Below are 15,960 nucleotides of genomic sequence, written 5' to 3' on the forward strand. Positions count from 1 at the left end.
TATGATAGTAGTATGGATTTGTGGCCGGGCTGGTTTATTCCGGGGCTTGGATAGAAGAGCATTCGTCCGCCTCATGAGCAGTAGGAGAATTCTTCTCAAGGACAACACAATAATAATAATTAACTAACTGTTGAGTACCAACCAACTGTTTGAAAATGGGTACCTACAAAATTGTCATGGTTCGCCACGGGGAGAGTGAGTGGAACCAGAAGAATCTGTTTTGTGGGTGGTACGATGCCAACCTGTCGGACAAAGGTGATACAAAATTTAACAAGTTTATTCATGATCACGTGGGTGGGTGTTACCTTATCTTCTTTTCATCGTCGCAGGAATCCAAGAGGCCAAAGCTGCCGGAAAGGCGCTGAAAGATGCCGGCTACACGTTCGACCTTGCCCACACCTCGCAGCTGACCCGCGCCCAAAAAACGCTGGCTTCCATCCTCGAAGGAATCGACCAGAAGGATCTGCCCACCCAGAAAACCTGGCGCCTCAACGAGCGACACTACGGAGGACTGACCGGACTTAACAAGGCCGAAACTGCGGCGAAATATGGGGAGGAACAGGTGGCCACATTGACTTTGATAACCTTCACGTTTCTTGACCTTGAGCTTGATTTATTTTTTGCATAGGTTCAAATTTGGCGTCGCTCCTTCGACGTTCCCCCACCCCCCATCACGGAAGAGAACCAATACTACAAGGTGATCATAGAGGACCCCCGCTACTCGGAGGGCCCCAAGGGGGACGAATTTCCAAAGTTTGAGTCACTCAAGTTGACCATTGCTCGTACACTGCCGTATTGGAATGATGTTATCGTCCCACAAATCAAGGTAGCTATATAAACAGTGGATGATTTAATATGATAAGAAAATGCATATATTTTTGTCTCTTTTAGGCCGGCAAGCGCATCCTCATCGCCGCTCATGGGAACTCTCTCCGGGGCGTGGTCAAGCACCTGGACGGGATGAGTGACGAGGCCATCATGGGACTCAACCTCCCCACCGGAATTCCATTCGTGTACGAGTTGGACGAAAACTTGAAGCCCGTCGTTTCCATGCAGTTCTTGGGGGATGAGGAAACCGTCAAGAAGGCCATGGCCGACGTGGCTGCTCAAGGAAAGGCAAAATAGATCCAGAAATTAGGATTCAGAAAATTGTGTCAATTCGTGTCAATTCGTGTCAATCTGTGTAGAGCAGTATGTAGTAGTCGCTTAAAGAGAAAATATAATATTTGTGCAATATGAAAAGAATATTTGTGCACTATGAGAACAATAATGATATCAGTATGTACGTAAATAAATGGCGATAAGCCGGTGTTCTTGCCCTAACCATAATAATTCTATACATATAATTTTTGGCTGATGATTTATTATTTACATATATTATACATATGTATACAAGCTGAGTTGGTTAGTATGTGCTCAGCATGGAGGCATCGCACAACTCTTCCTCTTCCCCAATTTCCTCGGACATCGCCGACCCGAACTGCTCGGCTGAATGAGGACGTTTCTTGTCCGCGTTCGGAAGCCTGAAGCCCCACATGACACGGAGCAGGGGGACCATTCGGACCAAGCAGAGACGACACAGTCCACCCGGAGAGGTTCGTCCTCTTCCAGTTGGGGGAGTGGGTTGAGGTAGGAATCCGATGGTGGGTCCCTACACACACGCAATCAAAATTATTGTGTGGCGTTAGCGGATTATTGTGATCGTTTTGTTTTTCTGTCCGTGGGCAGGATATGCAGGATATGGATCATGCCCGTGAGGGGGCATGATAAAAAATTAAGTTTAGCCCAAATTTTCATATGGGGGTCATTTTAAAGGGAATTTAACCACGAAATCATGATTTAACCGGGGGTTGCAACCCCGTCAATAGTTTTGACCTTCGACCAACCAATAACCGAGAGGACAATAAGGTCAAAGGTAAAAAATGCATGATTTTCATGTGGTGTCATTTTATTGTATAATGTCACTTTTTATGTCCATTTGATGCGGTTTATTTTAATATTGTTACGTAATAACTTACGTCGCCGCCCCCAAGTCCAAATTGAAACTCTCTTCTGACTCGAGATACGGTTGGGCTGTCGTCGGTTCGATGCCGATGAACCAGGTTCTTCTTAACGACGACGTAGAACTAGGTGGTGGATGAGTTGCAACCGTGGTCGTGGGTGTTCGAGCCGGGGGTGGGGGCGTTGTTCGCGTAAACGACGCTTTTACTGTACTTGTGATCGTTGTTGGAGTAGTTGTGTCCGTTGGTGGACTGGACGAGAGGAAACCACAGACTTGTTGGCATTCCTCCACCGAGTCGAATCTGGAATGGAAGATCAAATTTTCGGTAACAAATAAATTTGGGATGAAATGGTACAAATTTTAAATAAATACACAAATCGTAACTACTTTATTTTGCAACCAAACTGTTCACGAGCCGTAAATGAGTCGTGGACAAGCTGGCCTAAAAATTATCAATTTGCAGTCTTTGTATTTCGTTGAAATTTATACCATTGCACCCGGAATTTATCTGGGAGTCCAAAAATGCTTAACATTTAAATTCGCACAAGTTTGTAACTATGAAGCAGTTATATTTAATTCAGGGCCAACTCATCTTTAGAACTACACTAATTTTCTAGTCAGTCTACCCACCTGTTCCTGTTCCCCTTGCATCCTCCGTACGTGAAGGGGAGGCACATCCCTTTCTGTTCATGGTAGTAAAATCTGAGCAGGTTGTCTCGACAGGGTCCTTGGTCCGGGTGGAGGGGACAGAGCTGTTCAGCCTCCTCCCTCTGAACGGTGCACCCCTCCCCGTACTCCCCCACGCAGTCCTCCGCCTCTCGCAGAGCGTCCCCACTCCCACCACTGCAGGTCTCCGGGTTCAGCAGGATTCTGGACCGGAGACGGATCCCAGCCCCGCAGGAGACTGAGCAGGGTGACCATTCCGACCACGGGGAGAGGGGGCACGTGGGATCATCGCCCGATGGATCGGATGCTGATGCAGTGGGGACAACATTAGCCTGATTGTTGGTGCTACTGCAAGGGGCAGGCCCGCTACAGTCCTCGCTCCCAGTAAGGTCCGCACTGCCGCCGCACTTTTTCCGTCCCATGTGGCTCTTGTAGCGTCGGGTTCGAGTACGCGTCCCATTTCCGCACGTGGCGGAACATGGCGACCATTCCGACCAAGGAGTCAGAGAACAGATGCCCTCATCGTCAGGGTCGCTATACACGAAATGTTAGATAACGTTAATTATCAGTACCGATAAGTATTTACATAAATGGGTCTCACTCTGCGGGACAGTTGGGTTGTGCTCCGAGACACATTTCTTTCTCGACGAGCTGCCGGTCACACCGCATCATGTCGGCCTTCATTGGGATGGCGTAGTTACGTTTACGCATGCGCAATCCTGTCATATGAAACGTAAAAATTTGTCGAATTCCTAAATTGAATTAAATAATTATGCCAAATTCGTACCCTTTCCACACCGAACAGAGCACTCGCTCCACGGCGTCCAGTCCAAGACGGCACATTCGGCTGAAATTAATGAGTTTGCGTAAATAAATATCAAAATTTAGTAGGATCGAGTCCTTGCTACTCACGCCTTTCAACATCGTTCTGCGAATTCTCGGCGAGAAACAGGGTCGAAGACTTTGTCGTATCGGAACATTCGCGAGGATAGATTCGAGTCCGTTCAATCTTCAGTTTTGCGAATGGGTCGAGTTTAGCCAGGCCGTGAAATGGGGATCTAGGATCATCCGGTGAAGTCGGAGTGAGGGGTACGATCGGACCGGAGGGATTAGTTGGCGTATTGGGAGACTGATTGTATATTTAGATCGTGAATTAATTAATTCATTAAAAGACAAAGTGTAGATATGTCATTATTTTACGCACCATGTACGTGATGCCGGAATCCGTCCCCGCATCCAAGGGGTAGAGATCAATACTTGTTTCTGGGAGCCAGGTGCAGTTTGGGAGGCAGAGTTGGAGGCCAGACACGCCCACGATCCAATCCGGAGAAGGGCCCAACATGGAGACCAGCGAGACGAGAGAACGCCACCGGTCGACACGGAAAGCGGCGACGCTCGTCCCTTTCTCGTTCGGGTGCCAGAGACCACGAGCTTTGATAATTGTGTTGATGAACGAAGCCTGGATAGATTTTAATTTAAAAAATTGTAACGAATTGTAAAAAAGTGTTAAAAAATGCATACTTGTCCCATCAACTCGGTCTCCAATTGGCGAGTGGAACCCCATTCGGCGACTGCTCGGATTCCCTCCGAAGCGGGCTGGCCGATCTGGTAGAGGGACATGTTGGGCGTGTGGGAGGCACCGATGATGTCTAAAACATTAGTAGGTTTTTTACTTCCAAATTCTATGCTATTCTAACAATGGAGGTCTCCCAGTGTACGCTCTCAGATTTTGATCAAATTAGTGTCAATCGATCTCAAATTTAATTAACATAAAATTTGCAAAAGACATGATCTCCCCAGGCGCAAGTTTGGCAGAGATATTTGCACCCGAAGAGGAGAAAACCTGCCGTCAATTTGGAAAGTGTAAAATTGATCAACTTTAAGGCGTATCATATTCTTCGGATGCAAATACCTCTGCCAAACGTGACGATTGGGAGATCGTGTCTCATGCAAATACTAGTTAAACTTGTGACCGATTGACAAGAATTTGCTCAACAGCAACATATGCTGGGAAACCTCGATTCTAAGTTTTTGTCGCTAAATGTAACCTGAGAAATGGACAAGCCACTCATTATCTGGAAAGTCCTTGGGGTGCGTTTCCTTCGACCAGATTCCTTCGAACATGACATCGTACTTGGCATCGTCACAGGCACAGCACTCTTCACTAGAAGAAGTTGGTGCGGGTGGGGCCGTTGTCGTGGATGGCGTCGGTCTCGCAGTGACGACGTCAATTTGTGGACCTTGGGATTTTACCGGGGATGCTGTAACTGAAGCTATCGTCGCAGTTGTTGCCTCGGTCGTCGTCGTCGTAGCCGTCGGTGGTGGAGGTGGCCCTTGTGGGCAAAGTGTCATCGAGAGCTGTCCTTCGTCCATAAACCAAACATGCGGTCGCTCCACCACAGTCACCCTAAAAATGTGTCAAAAAGTAAGTCATGGTTGAAAAACTATGCCAAATACTAGAGATGACCACAATACTTTGTCAAAATACAGCATTTCGATCTCTGTTCTTCGCAGGGTTTGGATTTCCTGGGATCTTACACCCACCACAATGAAGAGAATCTACATCGAAAATACAGGTTTTGTGAATAAATTAACTTTTTTCGCTGTCAAAATACGTTATTTTTTAATCTTGAAAACAATGTATTTTTTGACTGCGGTAAATTGCAATTTCTTCACAATTTCTTCATAAAACCTGTATGTTCGTATGGCATTCTTGTCGTTTTGTGTCACCCCTGGAAATTCAAACCCGGAAGAACGGAGATCAAAATCCACGAAGGTGTGTACATAAATAGATTTACTAACTTGAACGTAATACACGAAGCGACCAGAACGGAAGGCGCAGTCCAGAGAATCGACACTTCCGCCTTGGGTTGCCTATTCACCGAGGTTACGCCATCCGGACAAATATCAGAAAATCGGGTCTTGGACTCGTCCACGATGTGAAAAAGGCCCGTCGTCACTAAACCCGACGCTCCAACCATCGCTTGCTTCTCAGACTCGGACACGAGCAGAAATTCGGTGAATTTTTGTGTCGAGTAGCGCGTCTTAACTCCTTGCACGGTTACTGAATTAAATAAATAAAGCGTTTCATTTCTTGCGGGTTTGCTACATTTATTGCACTGCAGAGCAAGCCATGCACGAAATGCGAGGTGCAAGAAACCGTAAATTTCTTGCCCCTTGCATTTCATGCAGGTCAAAATAGCTGCAAGAAACCACTTTTTTCCCATTATTTCTTGCAAGTGGTTACTTGCACATGAAACACTGAATAAGTAGAACCAAGGTCAAAGCCTATATGTAAATAGGCCACATTCTATTTATCTTACCCGTGTAAACTTCATTGGGCACGTACTGCCCCCGAGAAGCTAGAGGACCCAGGATACCCACGCGGAAGCCACCATCGCCTCCTTGCTTGATGGGAGAATGTCCTTCAATTCGACGCTGGTCGCAGGCCAAATGTTGTCCCGGGACGAATCTGGGGAGCCCACTGACGATGAGGAGGAGGGCGTAAAGGAGCAACTTTTCCGTACCCATTTTTCCGTTATTTCCCACTCGGTGGTACTTTGCAAGTATTTATTTTTCTTGGCCAGTCACGGGGACACCACGAGTACACACGCTTGCTGCGTATCTATGTCTGAAGCGGAAGAAGTAATTGAGCAGGAGAAGCCGTAATAAATAAATAAATGAAAATGAATGTGCAGCAGCAGTCGAAAAGATAGCGTGGTCAGTCAAGTCAGCAGACAGTGGCTGTGATGGTGTTGCTGTGAGATATCATTGTATGGAGTTATGTAGTACATAAAATTCAGTGAAATGTGATGGGATGCTCGATAAATGAGTTGCCCTTATGACCTTGCTCCTCTCTCTCTGGAGATTCAATCGACTTGTTATTTTTGTCCATTTATTCGTTATAAAATGAGCCGACATTACGCATGGGATCGTGCTGGTGGGACAAACAGTGTTTCTGATGCAAGTAACTACCGTGGTTTCTTGCGGCTATTTTGACCTGCAAGAAATGCAAGGCGCAAGAAACTATGCCCCGACGCTATAATTCATACCACGCATGCCTCGGTGGCGCATATTTCTTGCACTTTCTGGCAGTTTCTGGCACCTCGCATGTCTTGCGTGGCTTGCTTTGCAGTGCTAGAAATGTGGCAAACCCACAAGAAACGAAACACTGGTATCGTTCTGCTGGTGGGACAAGACTGTAAATACTTGAATACGTGGAAAAAGACAGGGAGAAATTATAATCTAAGTAAATAAAACACATAACGTGGATCAGTCTAATACATAGAAAAGCGAGGAAAATTAACTGAGTATGTAGGTACATGAGTAATTAAAGAGTAAAAAATAAATTTGTTGACGATGGATGAGCAGATGATGAATGGGACGTGCTGTTCAACTCCAAAATTAACTCCTCCGCCTGTTCGAGGCACTGTTGGCGTGCGCTCGAGCTCCCCGTTTTTTGGAAGGGAGGCACTCGCAGGTCCCCAGATTGAAATAAAAACCAGAACTGCAGTCGCGGAGTTCGCGACACGTGCAGGCGCAGTTGGTCGGGTCCCACACTTTCAACGGTTTTTCGCTACAGCTCATCTGCTCTGCCGTGTTGCGACAGACGCAGAGACATTCCGACTCGCGGTAAACTTGGCTGGGGGTACAGTCCTGGAAATGTTAAGGTACAAGTTAAATATCGTTAGAAATTTTTATGAAGGAGAAATTTCTCTGACTCACTTCCGGTTTCGTCCTGCAACGACACTCACATTTCGTGTGTCGTTCGACACTAACCCACTCTTGCGCCACGAAGTTTACTTTGGCCAGGTCAGCGACGTATTCGAATTTTTGAACCTGTATAGAACAATCGTTGTAGGAAAATGAGAGACACGGTATAAATTTTTATGATGATACTTAGGATTAGTGTTTCGGGTGCGAGTAGATAACCACTTGCAAGAAATAATGGCAAGAAAGTGGTTTCTTGTAGTTACAGATTTTGCCCTGCAAGAAATGCAAGGCGCAAAAAACTAAATACGCCCTGACGCCAGGTTTCAGAAGACACGTGGGTTGGTGGAGCATATTTCTGGCAGTTTTTACACCTTGCATTCTTGCGTATTTTGCTTTGCAGTACAAGAAATCCGCAAGAAGAGAACACTGATGGTAAATACTCACGGGAACATCAACTGTGCTCTTTTCACTGGCCTCGCAGGCGAGAATGTCAGTCCCACAGCAGCCTCCGCATCTTTATTGGGGTTAAAATCGCATCGTAAATAATTACCTGGCTGAATTTTTAATACAAATTTGCGTACCTTTCCACCCTGACGCATCTGGGATGATGGATGATGTGCGGTTCGTAGTGGACACCGACGGGGACGCTGCGCTCCTCTGGGCGACATGCGGCCACACTCCACCCCGGTGACGCAGGCTTGTTTCCCATTCGCCCTGAGCATGTCAAGTAAATATATCTTACGGCTTATCGAATGATAAGCGAGCTGGATATGTACCTATCACCGTTGGCGACTCCTTCTTTGGTTGCCCTATCGTTCTGTTAGCTGCGTCTTCACCGGGCAGACCGATCATGGTGAGCTGGGTCTTGGCCACGCCACCATCCCCGCCAACGATGACTTTCTTCCCTGTCGCACAAAATTATACACGTGGTAAGAAAAATTATGCAAGGTGTTCCCACTAGGATTTTCATCAGTTTTGGACACCGAATTTTTAACGTCCAAAATGTCCAAAAGTGTCCAAAATGGGACAAAACGTTCCTCAATTTTGAATCTTTTAATAATCCGTTTACATACGTAAATGTAATGTCTCATTCTTAAATTTTGAGCATTTTACTGTGTAATACGGCATATGGTTTAGAAAATTTCTCAATTTCCCACAGAAAACATCATGAAACAAATGTTTGCACAAATTTTATAGAATTAGTAGAATTGCAGAGCAAACAAAAAGCTCGCAATTAATGGGAGATTGCACATCTGTGCATATTTAGATTTGCAAAAAAGTCATTAATAAAGAGCTTGAAACATGTTGCCCCATTTTCCAATGTAGGACATTTTGGACGTCCAAAACTATTTTTCCTAGTTCCGGACGCTTTTGGACCGTCCAAAACAAACCACTGATTCCCATTGTACCCACCTCTCTCATCAAGAATCGGTTTTCCATCCATGTCCACGAGAAACTGTTCACCCGTCGTGACACTCGAGTTCACGCGAACATTGCCACCCAACGTTTTGAGCGTGGTGACCCAGTCTCCCGTTCCGAGCGAGCGGAGGAGATGTAACGGAGGCTGCGATCGCGGCTTCGTCGTCGGTGCGCTCATACCATTCCAACCTCCGGAATATGACCCTGTCGCCGTCATGACCGAGTTGGGAAAGAGGATAAAAGGGCTGGAGGATTGGTGGCGGTTGGTTTGAGCAAAGGAGGTCAGGAACGTGACGACAAAGAGGACGAAGAGGCAGTGAAACAAACGTTGCAACATTTTTACCCGATTTTTTTTTGTAAATTAGACTTTTTGTGAGATCCTCCGATCCGAAATGTCTCCCGATTTTTGCACAATTCTAAAAAATAATTCGCAAACAAATTTGAGACTTTGTGAGATTCCTCACTCACTTTCTGCAACGAGTCGCAATCTCACCCACCACACTCTAGACTCACGGCTTAGTAAATAGAAGCACAAGTTTGCATGAGACGACGAGCGAGACCCCAAAAAGCAGTAGAGCACAGAGTCCAGTCCTGTACTACATTCGTGATGATGGTCAGTTTTGCCTTGTGCCACTGCGAGTGAGATGCGACATGGTCAGTCTTGTTGGACGGATGGATGTGGTGATGTGATGAATGCTGTAATAATCCATCCTAGCAAAAAAAGAAGCTGAGAAGATTATTGCATGCAGAAAAATTATGATTTTACTCTTCTCTAAGCGAGTTCCTGGAATTACGAGAGGAACTGTGTGCGTGGGAGGATGAGATGATTGGCTTATTCACACTAACTTTAACTTGACTTGGTCAGTCAGTGGGTGGGTTGAAGCAGTTGACGTTATTCGTGCCTGTCTGTCAGAAAAAATTAGATGGATGGAATCATCATGCATGCGATGACGTTGGCGATGATGAGACTTTATTTATTTATTTTTTGGTGGTGCATTGCATGTTTTTTATGAGTATGTGAGCAGGGATGACAAAAATACTTGGTTAAAATACAGCATTTTGAACTTCATTCTTCCCAAGGGTGTTACCCCCACAAAAGACGAAAATCTCAATTGCGAATACAGCAGTCGTACGAAAATACTAGATTTGTGAAGAAATTAATATTTTATCGTTGTCAAAATGCATGGTTTTCACGATTTTCCAAAAATTAGTGCTGTGACAGCAATCAAATGTTAATTTCTCCACAAAACTGTATTTTCGTATGATTACTGCCATCTCCACATAGATTGTCGTCTTTTTGTGGGTGTAACACCCCCGGAAATCCAAACCCTGGGAAGAACGTAGCTCAAAATACTATAATTTAACAAAGTATTTTACCCATCTTTGTTTTTAAGTAGCAATCATCATTTCATGTATTTATTATCATTAACTATTTTTTAACTGTGTCCCCAATTGTGGGACTAATACTCGTTCCATTTGTACAAATAAACCACGAGATGAAATGGAGAATTATAACGACCGGTGATACTTTTTGTCGAGTGGGTGCGTCAGTCAGGAGTCACTCAATTATAGAGTAAATAGTTGGGTTGGTTGGAGGTCAACCAAGCAACATAGCAGTCATTACTGAGATGACGGACTGACACAGCACACCCCACACATATAACAGTACACCGGGCTCGAGGAGTAGTGGCATTCAGTAGTAGAAGTAGAGATTCATATTTGTTTCACAACAAAGTAAACGACGACGACGATGAAGATATTCTTCGTAAATGGCACATTATCCAGGAAGAAGAACACACTGACTGACTGAAGCTGAAGAAGAATCAGTAGTAGTAGTATAGTAGTAGTAGTTACAGTAGTTGCAGCCCACTAATCATTTAGCGATCCTCTCGAGAACTACCCTCCTTACTGCTGTGGGGGAGGTGGTGATGATGATGGTGATGATGGAGTGGTGGAGGTGGAATCAGTGGTGGTGGGGGTTGCTGTTGTTGTAGTAGATGACTAGACGGCGGTGGCAGGAAACGGTCACTCATTTGGAGCAGACTTTCTCGGAAGGAGGCCGAAGATGGGTCACCAGATGCGGGTGGGATGATATTGAAGGGGGCAGGAAGGCCGTATCTGTATTAGCAGATAATTATGATTTACTTAAACTTGCTTTTGAATTTAAAGATCATACTCTTTAATGAACTACCTCGATGAAGATGAGGATGCCGACGTGGAAGAAGTTGGGCGATGTGACTTGTCCTCGCTGCTATTATTTCCATCACCGTTGGTCCGTATGGGAGAACGATCTCTGAACGGGGAATTGGGTCGTCTATTATTGTTCATCATTTCTCCAATTCCACTTCCAAGAGATTGCTGTTGTTGCTGTTGTAGGTCCTCGCCCCAAACTCCACCAAGCCCAACACGGCCAAGTCTGGAAAAATACAAGTAATTTTTTATTATTACCAAAAACGCAAGACTTTATCTTGTGGAAGAACTAAGTAATACATACCTTGCCCAGGCATCTTGCATATTGGGAGCGGCTCCATAGTGGTACCGTCCTGCTAACCCAGCCCCACTTGCCGCAGCTGAATATTTAAAATTAACTACAACTTTATCCCAGTTTAAAAAAATGTATTCATTCTTATTTATGACTTATTTACCCAAATGATGAAATAACAATTGTTGTTGTTGCTGCTGCTGTTGTTGCTGTTGTTGATGATGATGTATTTGCTGGTCCATGAGTGATGGGGGTGGTCTGTAAAGGTCGGCCACCCTCTGAGCCGCATTGGGAGGATAGGAGAGCGGGGGGCGAAAGAGATCTGGTGGGGGCGGAGGTGGGGTTGGCTGCAGTGGTTTCCGGTCTCCTTTATTCTGATGTTGGTAAATCTCCCAAGCGATCCGGACATGCATTACGTTCCAGCGACCACTCCGCTAAAAAGTGAATAAAAAAATAGAAAAGATTGAATTGAATTCCAAGGTATCCCTTATTATCTAATGCTCCTATGTATACATACCTTGGGTGGGAGTGGATGTATCTGTGTCGGCGGTGGTGCGAATGGCATGAGTGGCGCATATGGCGATGGGGACAATCCACGCAGCAACCATTCGTGCGGGTGGGGTTGCTGCTGTTGGATCTGGTGGTGATGATGCATAGGCGGTCGTGGGATCAAGGGGAGGAGAAAGTCTCTCTGCTGACCAGTCCCAGGCGTAAAGTATGTGGAGGGTGCATGCCGTGAGTTTGGCCACATCATGGATGACGACGACGATGATGATGGATCAAGTGATGAAGGGGTGGGCTGTTGGAGCAACTTTGGCGAAACAGTGGGCGGAGGTGGCAGTGGAGGAGGAGGAGCTACGGCTGGAACAATAGTAGAGCTTGAGAGGCTGCTCACGGTGCTGCTGCGAGACAAGAAAGAGAGTGAATGAGTGAGTGAGATGAATTAAGGATGACCATATGACCAAGTAATTAACTGTGTAGTGGAAATGCGTGGGCATACCTATAACTATCCCTCTCTCGGGAGGGTGAGTGACCACGGGGGGAGTGGTTGTTAGGCTGCGTCGGGCTGGTGGATGACGCCGACGAGGATAACGAGGCTGTCGGTGAATCGAGGAGTCGAGCGATGGAACCAAACATTTGTGACTTGCTACTCTGATCTGTAGAATATAAGATACATAACAATTACAATTAGAAATATACTACGAATCAGAATGGAGATCACGTTTCTGCGTACTTTGTTGTTTCGCAAGTTGTGGCACTGGTGGAGGTGGTGTGACTCCGTTCATACCAGAATCCCCATTGTTTCCATGATTAATACCATTACTATTATTGTTATTATTACTAATTGATGGCGCCGGTATGAAAGGTTCCATCCTGGTCACCGCATTTTGTGCGTATGGTGCAAAGAAAGAGGTCGCCTTGACCACAGCCACTGGAGGAGGAGGAGGCTGTGGTGGGGTTGCATGGAGTAGCTGCAGTGGTGGCGTGATTGCAGTACTGTTGTTACTCGGACCATTCCCATGACCATTACTCGCACCGGGAGGTAGCTCTTGCTGCTGCTGTCCTGTGATCAGTGGGGGGTGAGTGTAGCGCATTGTTGGTGGCGACAAGTTTGAGTCATCATCATCCTCCTCAACATCTATCGGTGGTTCGGACAATGGAAGCTGTAGTTGTGATGGTGCTGCTGGTGGTAGTGGGGGTAGCTGATGCGTGTTTTGTGGAAGTGGTGGTGGTGGCGGATTAGAATTCGTTGAATTCGTGGTAGTAGTAGTGACCACCTTGTTCTTGGATTTGCTGTTGTTCACCTTTTTCTTCTTGGTGGGTGGGTGGTGATGGAAGGGATGGAGATTATGGTGGTGAAGAGGGGGTCGGGGTGCGTCCCCATTTTCTTGGTCCATCGAAGGGGTGGTGGGAAGTGCCGGCTGTTGGGACGAAATCGGGGCCAAAACCACTTTGGGCTGCTTATTCTTCGGAGCGAGGGGGGACGTGTTGGTGGAAGTGGAACGGTTGGTGGCCGTCTTATTCTTCTTAACCACACCCACACATGCTCCGCCTCCGCCCAACCGAAGTGATCGCTACGAAACAAAAGCAAAACATTAATTGACATTAATCCACCTCATATGCCTCATTATATCAACTACTCACCTGGAGATCCTCGTAGTTTTTGTACGCTTTGAAAGTAAACCCGTCCACGACGTCTTCTTCCGCACTTGGATTGCTGTTCCTCTTCCTCTTCTCCTTATCTTTAGGATTTTTCCCCTTCGCCTCCTTATCCTTCCCGTTGTTCTTTCTCTTCTTCTGCTGCTTTACCAGCTCACCGTCACTTCCGGACAGGCTAAGAATCGTTGTTCCTCCTCCTCCACAAGCACCACTCGTGCCACTGATATTATTACTAATGCAACCACCGTCCTTATTACTCTTATTGTTCTTACTACCCTTCTTATTACTGTTATTCGAGCCGAGGCTAATACTTAAATTGGCCGTGTCGTGTTTGTGCTGCTGCTGTTTTGTGATGTGCTTCTTTTGCTGTGGGTGGAAGTCTCTCTGATTCGGTGTGGAATTTGTCGGTGGGGTGGTTGTTGTTGTGACGAGGGTGGTGATGGCCTCCAGGCGGCCGCTCATCTTCCTCCCTACTCATAATCACACCATGACAGGTCAGGAGGAGGTTGCACCGTCACCACCGTTTTCGTCTCGGATGATGATGTGACAAGATAAGATCAGACTTGATGATAAGTCGTCGTCGTCGTCGTCCACTCAACTACAAACTATTCCCAAGCACGACAAACTTTATCATGATGACGACTGGTCAGGCAGGAGGAAGAAATCCATCCATTTACTTGTGACTATATTGTTTTACCTTGGTCGAGACCCTGCGTGTCGTGGTTAGGACGACCAATTTGGCACTATCCGGCATGTACCGGGCAGCATGCTTTTGCCACTACGAAATGTAAATTGGTGGTAGTTGTGGTTTGTTGTTTGGTTGGTTTTTTCTCCCTCGACTACTCTCGCAGTAATGTTTATTATTTATTTCACTTCTTTTATATTATACATACACCAAGAGACACGGAGAGAGAGAGTGACGGAGTGAATTGACGGAGTGAATGAATTGAGAATTGTGAGATTATGGTTTCTATCCGAACCCTGGGCGCCACCTACGACGGAAATGGGACAGGTTCTGGACAAGATGGCGACACGGGGGGTATGCGGTATGAAAACTTTGTTCTCAAAATTTAGTAAAAATCCAGTCCTGTGACTGCAATGATAAGCACATTGGAAGTATTCATTATGAGGTGGTGTGTTCTCACGGGAACATAGTTTCGAGAAAAAATACTAGCCCCCTTGAGATGCGCACATGAATTTTCAAGCCAAATTTCTTTGCGAACTTGCGAAAACCTGCTTCTTTTGTTAGCGATGCAAACTTAACTCGTAATGAACATCTCCATTTCTAAAGCAATAAGTAAAACTAATAAAGATTGTAAAAAACATTCCCAAACAAATTCCTTAAAATTTTGAACTTTAAAAAAATGTCAACCATTCTGAAAGGTTGAAAGGTACATGTCAAATAATGGCAAATAATTTTTTTCTAATGTTTATAATTTTGCAAGTTCGAACTTTTTTGAAAAATAAAAATGTCGGAAATGTGTTTGTTAAATATTGCAATTATTATGACTGGAATTACTAACGTTTATATATATTTTATTCACTTGATAAGTTGTAAATAAGACTTTTTTAAGCGATACCAATGCCAATCTCAGCAGAGACACAGATCTCCATCAACATGGACTGAGTTTGATAGATATATGCCCTGAATTCAATTGTTTCTCCAGAAAAGTAATCATTGGGCACGATATCATACCTGTAAATAGTGATTTATGGTTAGAATAATTCAGTAGTTTAACTCGAGATAAACATTACTTGGCCGTGTAAACGAATCCAGGCTGGACAGAGGAATTGGCGAGTTCCGTTCGTACGATGATGGAGCAGACGCTTCGGTGACAGATCTCAACCCAAAGTGATAACGATGGGGAAGCAGAACCTGGAATAAATTAGCATAATTACAACTATGTAATTTTGTTTATTCGTAATCTCTTACTTGGCATAAAATCGTTCTCGCAATTGTAAACCTTTCCGGGTTGAAGGTTACAGAATCCGTCGCATTCTGAAATTCGTAGACCTCGTTGGGTACCGACGCCTCCGCAGCGAGTAACCCTTCAAATTGACATCAACATTTCACACATTATTAGCTTACAGATTAATTTAGGATTTGCATAGTACTCACGGGGATACGGTGCCGAAAGGGTTGTTTGACCTGGCGAGAGAGACCTCACCAACCGCTACTTCACCCTTGGGGGCGATCGAGAGGGAGGAACAGGTCGCCACGAGGGCGAAGAAAATAGCGAACAGCGATCGGAACATTGTGTCCAGAATCGAGACAAATTTCAATTCACGAATGAATCGAATGGTCGAACAAGTTGGTGAAGTAAGTGAGGAGCTGTTAGAATAGTGATGAGTGCATGATAACATAACGTACAAGATAAGCATAATGAATGATTACCGTGTTGATATGCTTAAAGTGGGATTAAAGTTAATTAAGCAAAACATTTCTAGAGCTTGTGTGTCATGTTATCATGTACGCATAGTGGCCTTAACGTAGGGCTCGATGACTCATCGCCAAAAT

At 45.3% G+C, this 15,960-nt stretch overlaps 4 protein-coding genes across 6 annotated transcripts; 1 reads left to right on the plus strand and 3 right to left on the minus strand.

Moving 5' to 3' along the window:
* Positions 1–42: 42 nt before the first annotated feature.
* Positions 43–1,324, plus strand: LOC110857170 (phosphoglycerate mutase 2). The gene is made up of 4 exons (XM_022105778.2): positions 43–255; positions 330–562; positions 629–826; positions 892–1,324. The coding sequence occupies exons 1-4, from the start codon at positions 156–158 to the stop codon at positions 1,123–1,125; spliced, it is 765 nt and encodes a 254-aa protein (XP_021961470.1). The 5' UTR covers positions 43–155; the 3' UTR covers positions 1,126–1,324.
* A 19-nt stretch (positions 1,325–1,343) lies between these two features.
* On the minus strand, positions 1,344–14,374 carry LOC110857138. Its single transcript, XM_035844540.1, has 15 exons — positions 14,140–14,374; positions 13,428–14,047; positions 12,517–13,357; positions 12,283–12,439; positions 11,800–12,184; positions 11,446–11,716; positions 11,295–11,370; positions 11,089–11,216; positions 3,873–4,069; positions 3,581–3,797; positions 3,456–3,515; positions 3,270–3,387; positions 2,633–3,202; positions 2,019–2,303; positions 1,344–1,651 (listed from the first exon to the last, which is right to left on the minus strand). The coding sequence occupies exons 2-15, from the start codon at positions 13,902–13,904 to the stop codon at positions 1,417–1,419; spliced, it is 4,017 nt and encodes a 1,338-aa protein (XP_035700433.1). The 5' UTR covers positions 13,905–14,047; positions 14,140–14,374; the 3' UTR covers positions 1,344–1,416.
* On the minus strand, positions 6,536–9,624 carry LOC110857154 (balbiani ring protein 3). Of its 3 annotated transcripts, none has more exons than XM_022105767.2 (7): positions 9,314–9,624; positions 8,795–9,216; positions 8,158–8,286; positions 7,963–8,095; positions 7,826–7,895; positions 7,394–7,507; positions 6,536–7,324 (listed from the first exon to the last, which is right to left on the minus strand). In XM_022105767.2, the coding sequence occupies exons 2-7, from the start codon at positions 9,135–9,137 to the stop codon at positions 7,073–7,075; spliced, it is 1,041 nt and encodes a 346-aa protein (XP_021961459.1). In that variant the 5' UTR covers positions 9,138–9,216; positions 9,314–9,624; the 3' UTR covers positions 6,536–7,072. The 3 variants fall into 3 exon arrangements, with proteins under 3 accessions (XP_021961459.1, XP_021961453.1, XP_035700462.1); XM_022105761.2 differs by having other exon boundaries at positions 9,298–9,624; XM_035844569.1 differs by having other exon boundaries at positions 9,294–9,624.
* Positions 14,375–14,950: 576 nt separating the features above from the next.
* Positions 14,951–15,763, minus strand: LOC110841626. Its single transcript, XM_022087309.2, has 4 exons — positions 15,562–15,763; positions 15,376–15,491; positions 15,198–15,318; positions 14,951–15,138 (listed from the first exon to the last, which is right to left on the minus strand). The coding sequence occupies exons 1-4, from the start codon at positions 15,696–15,698 to the stop codon at positions 15,012–15,014; spliced, it is 501 nt and encodes a 166-aa protein (XP_021943001.1). The 5' UTR covers positions 15,699–15,763; the 3' UTR covers positions 14,951–15,011.
* Positions 15,764–15,960: the final 197 nt, after the last annotated feature.

This window comes from Folsomia candida, unplaced genomic scaffold (genome assembly GCF_002217175.1).
Source record: "Folsomia candida strain VU population unplaced genomic scaffold, ASM221717v1 Fcan01_Sc001, whole genome shotgun sequence".
Taxonomy (NCBI): domain Eukaryota; kingdom Metazoa; phylum Arthropoda; class Collembola; order Entomobryomorpha; family Isotomidae; genus Folsomia; species Folsomia candida.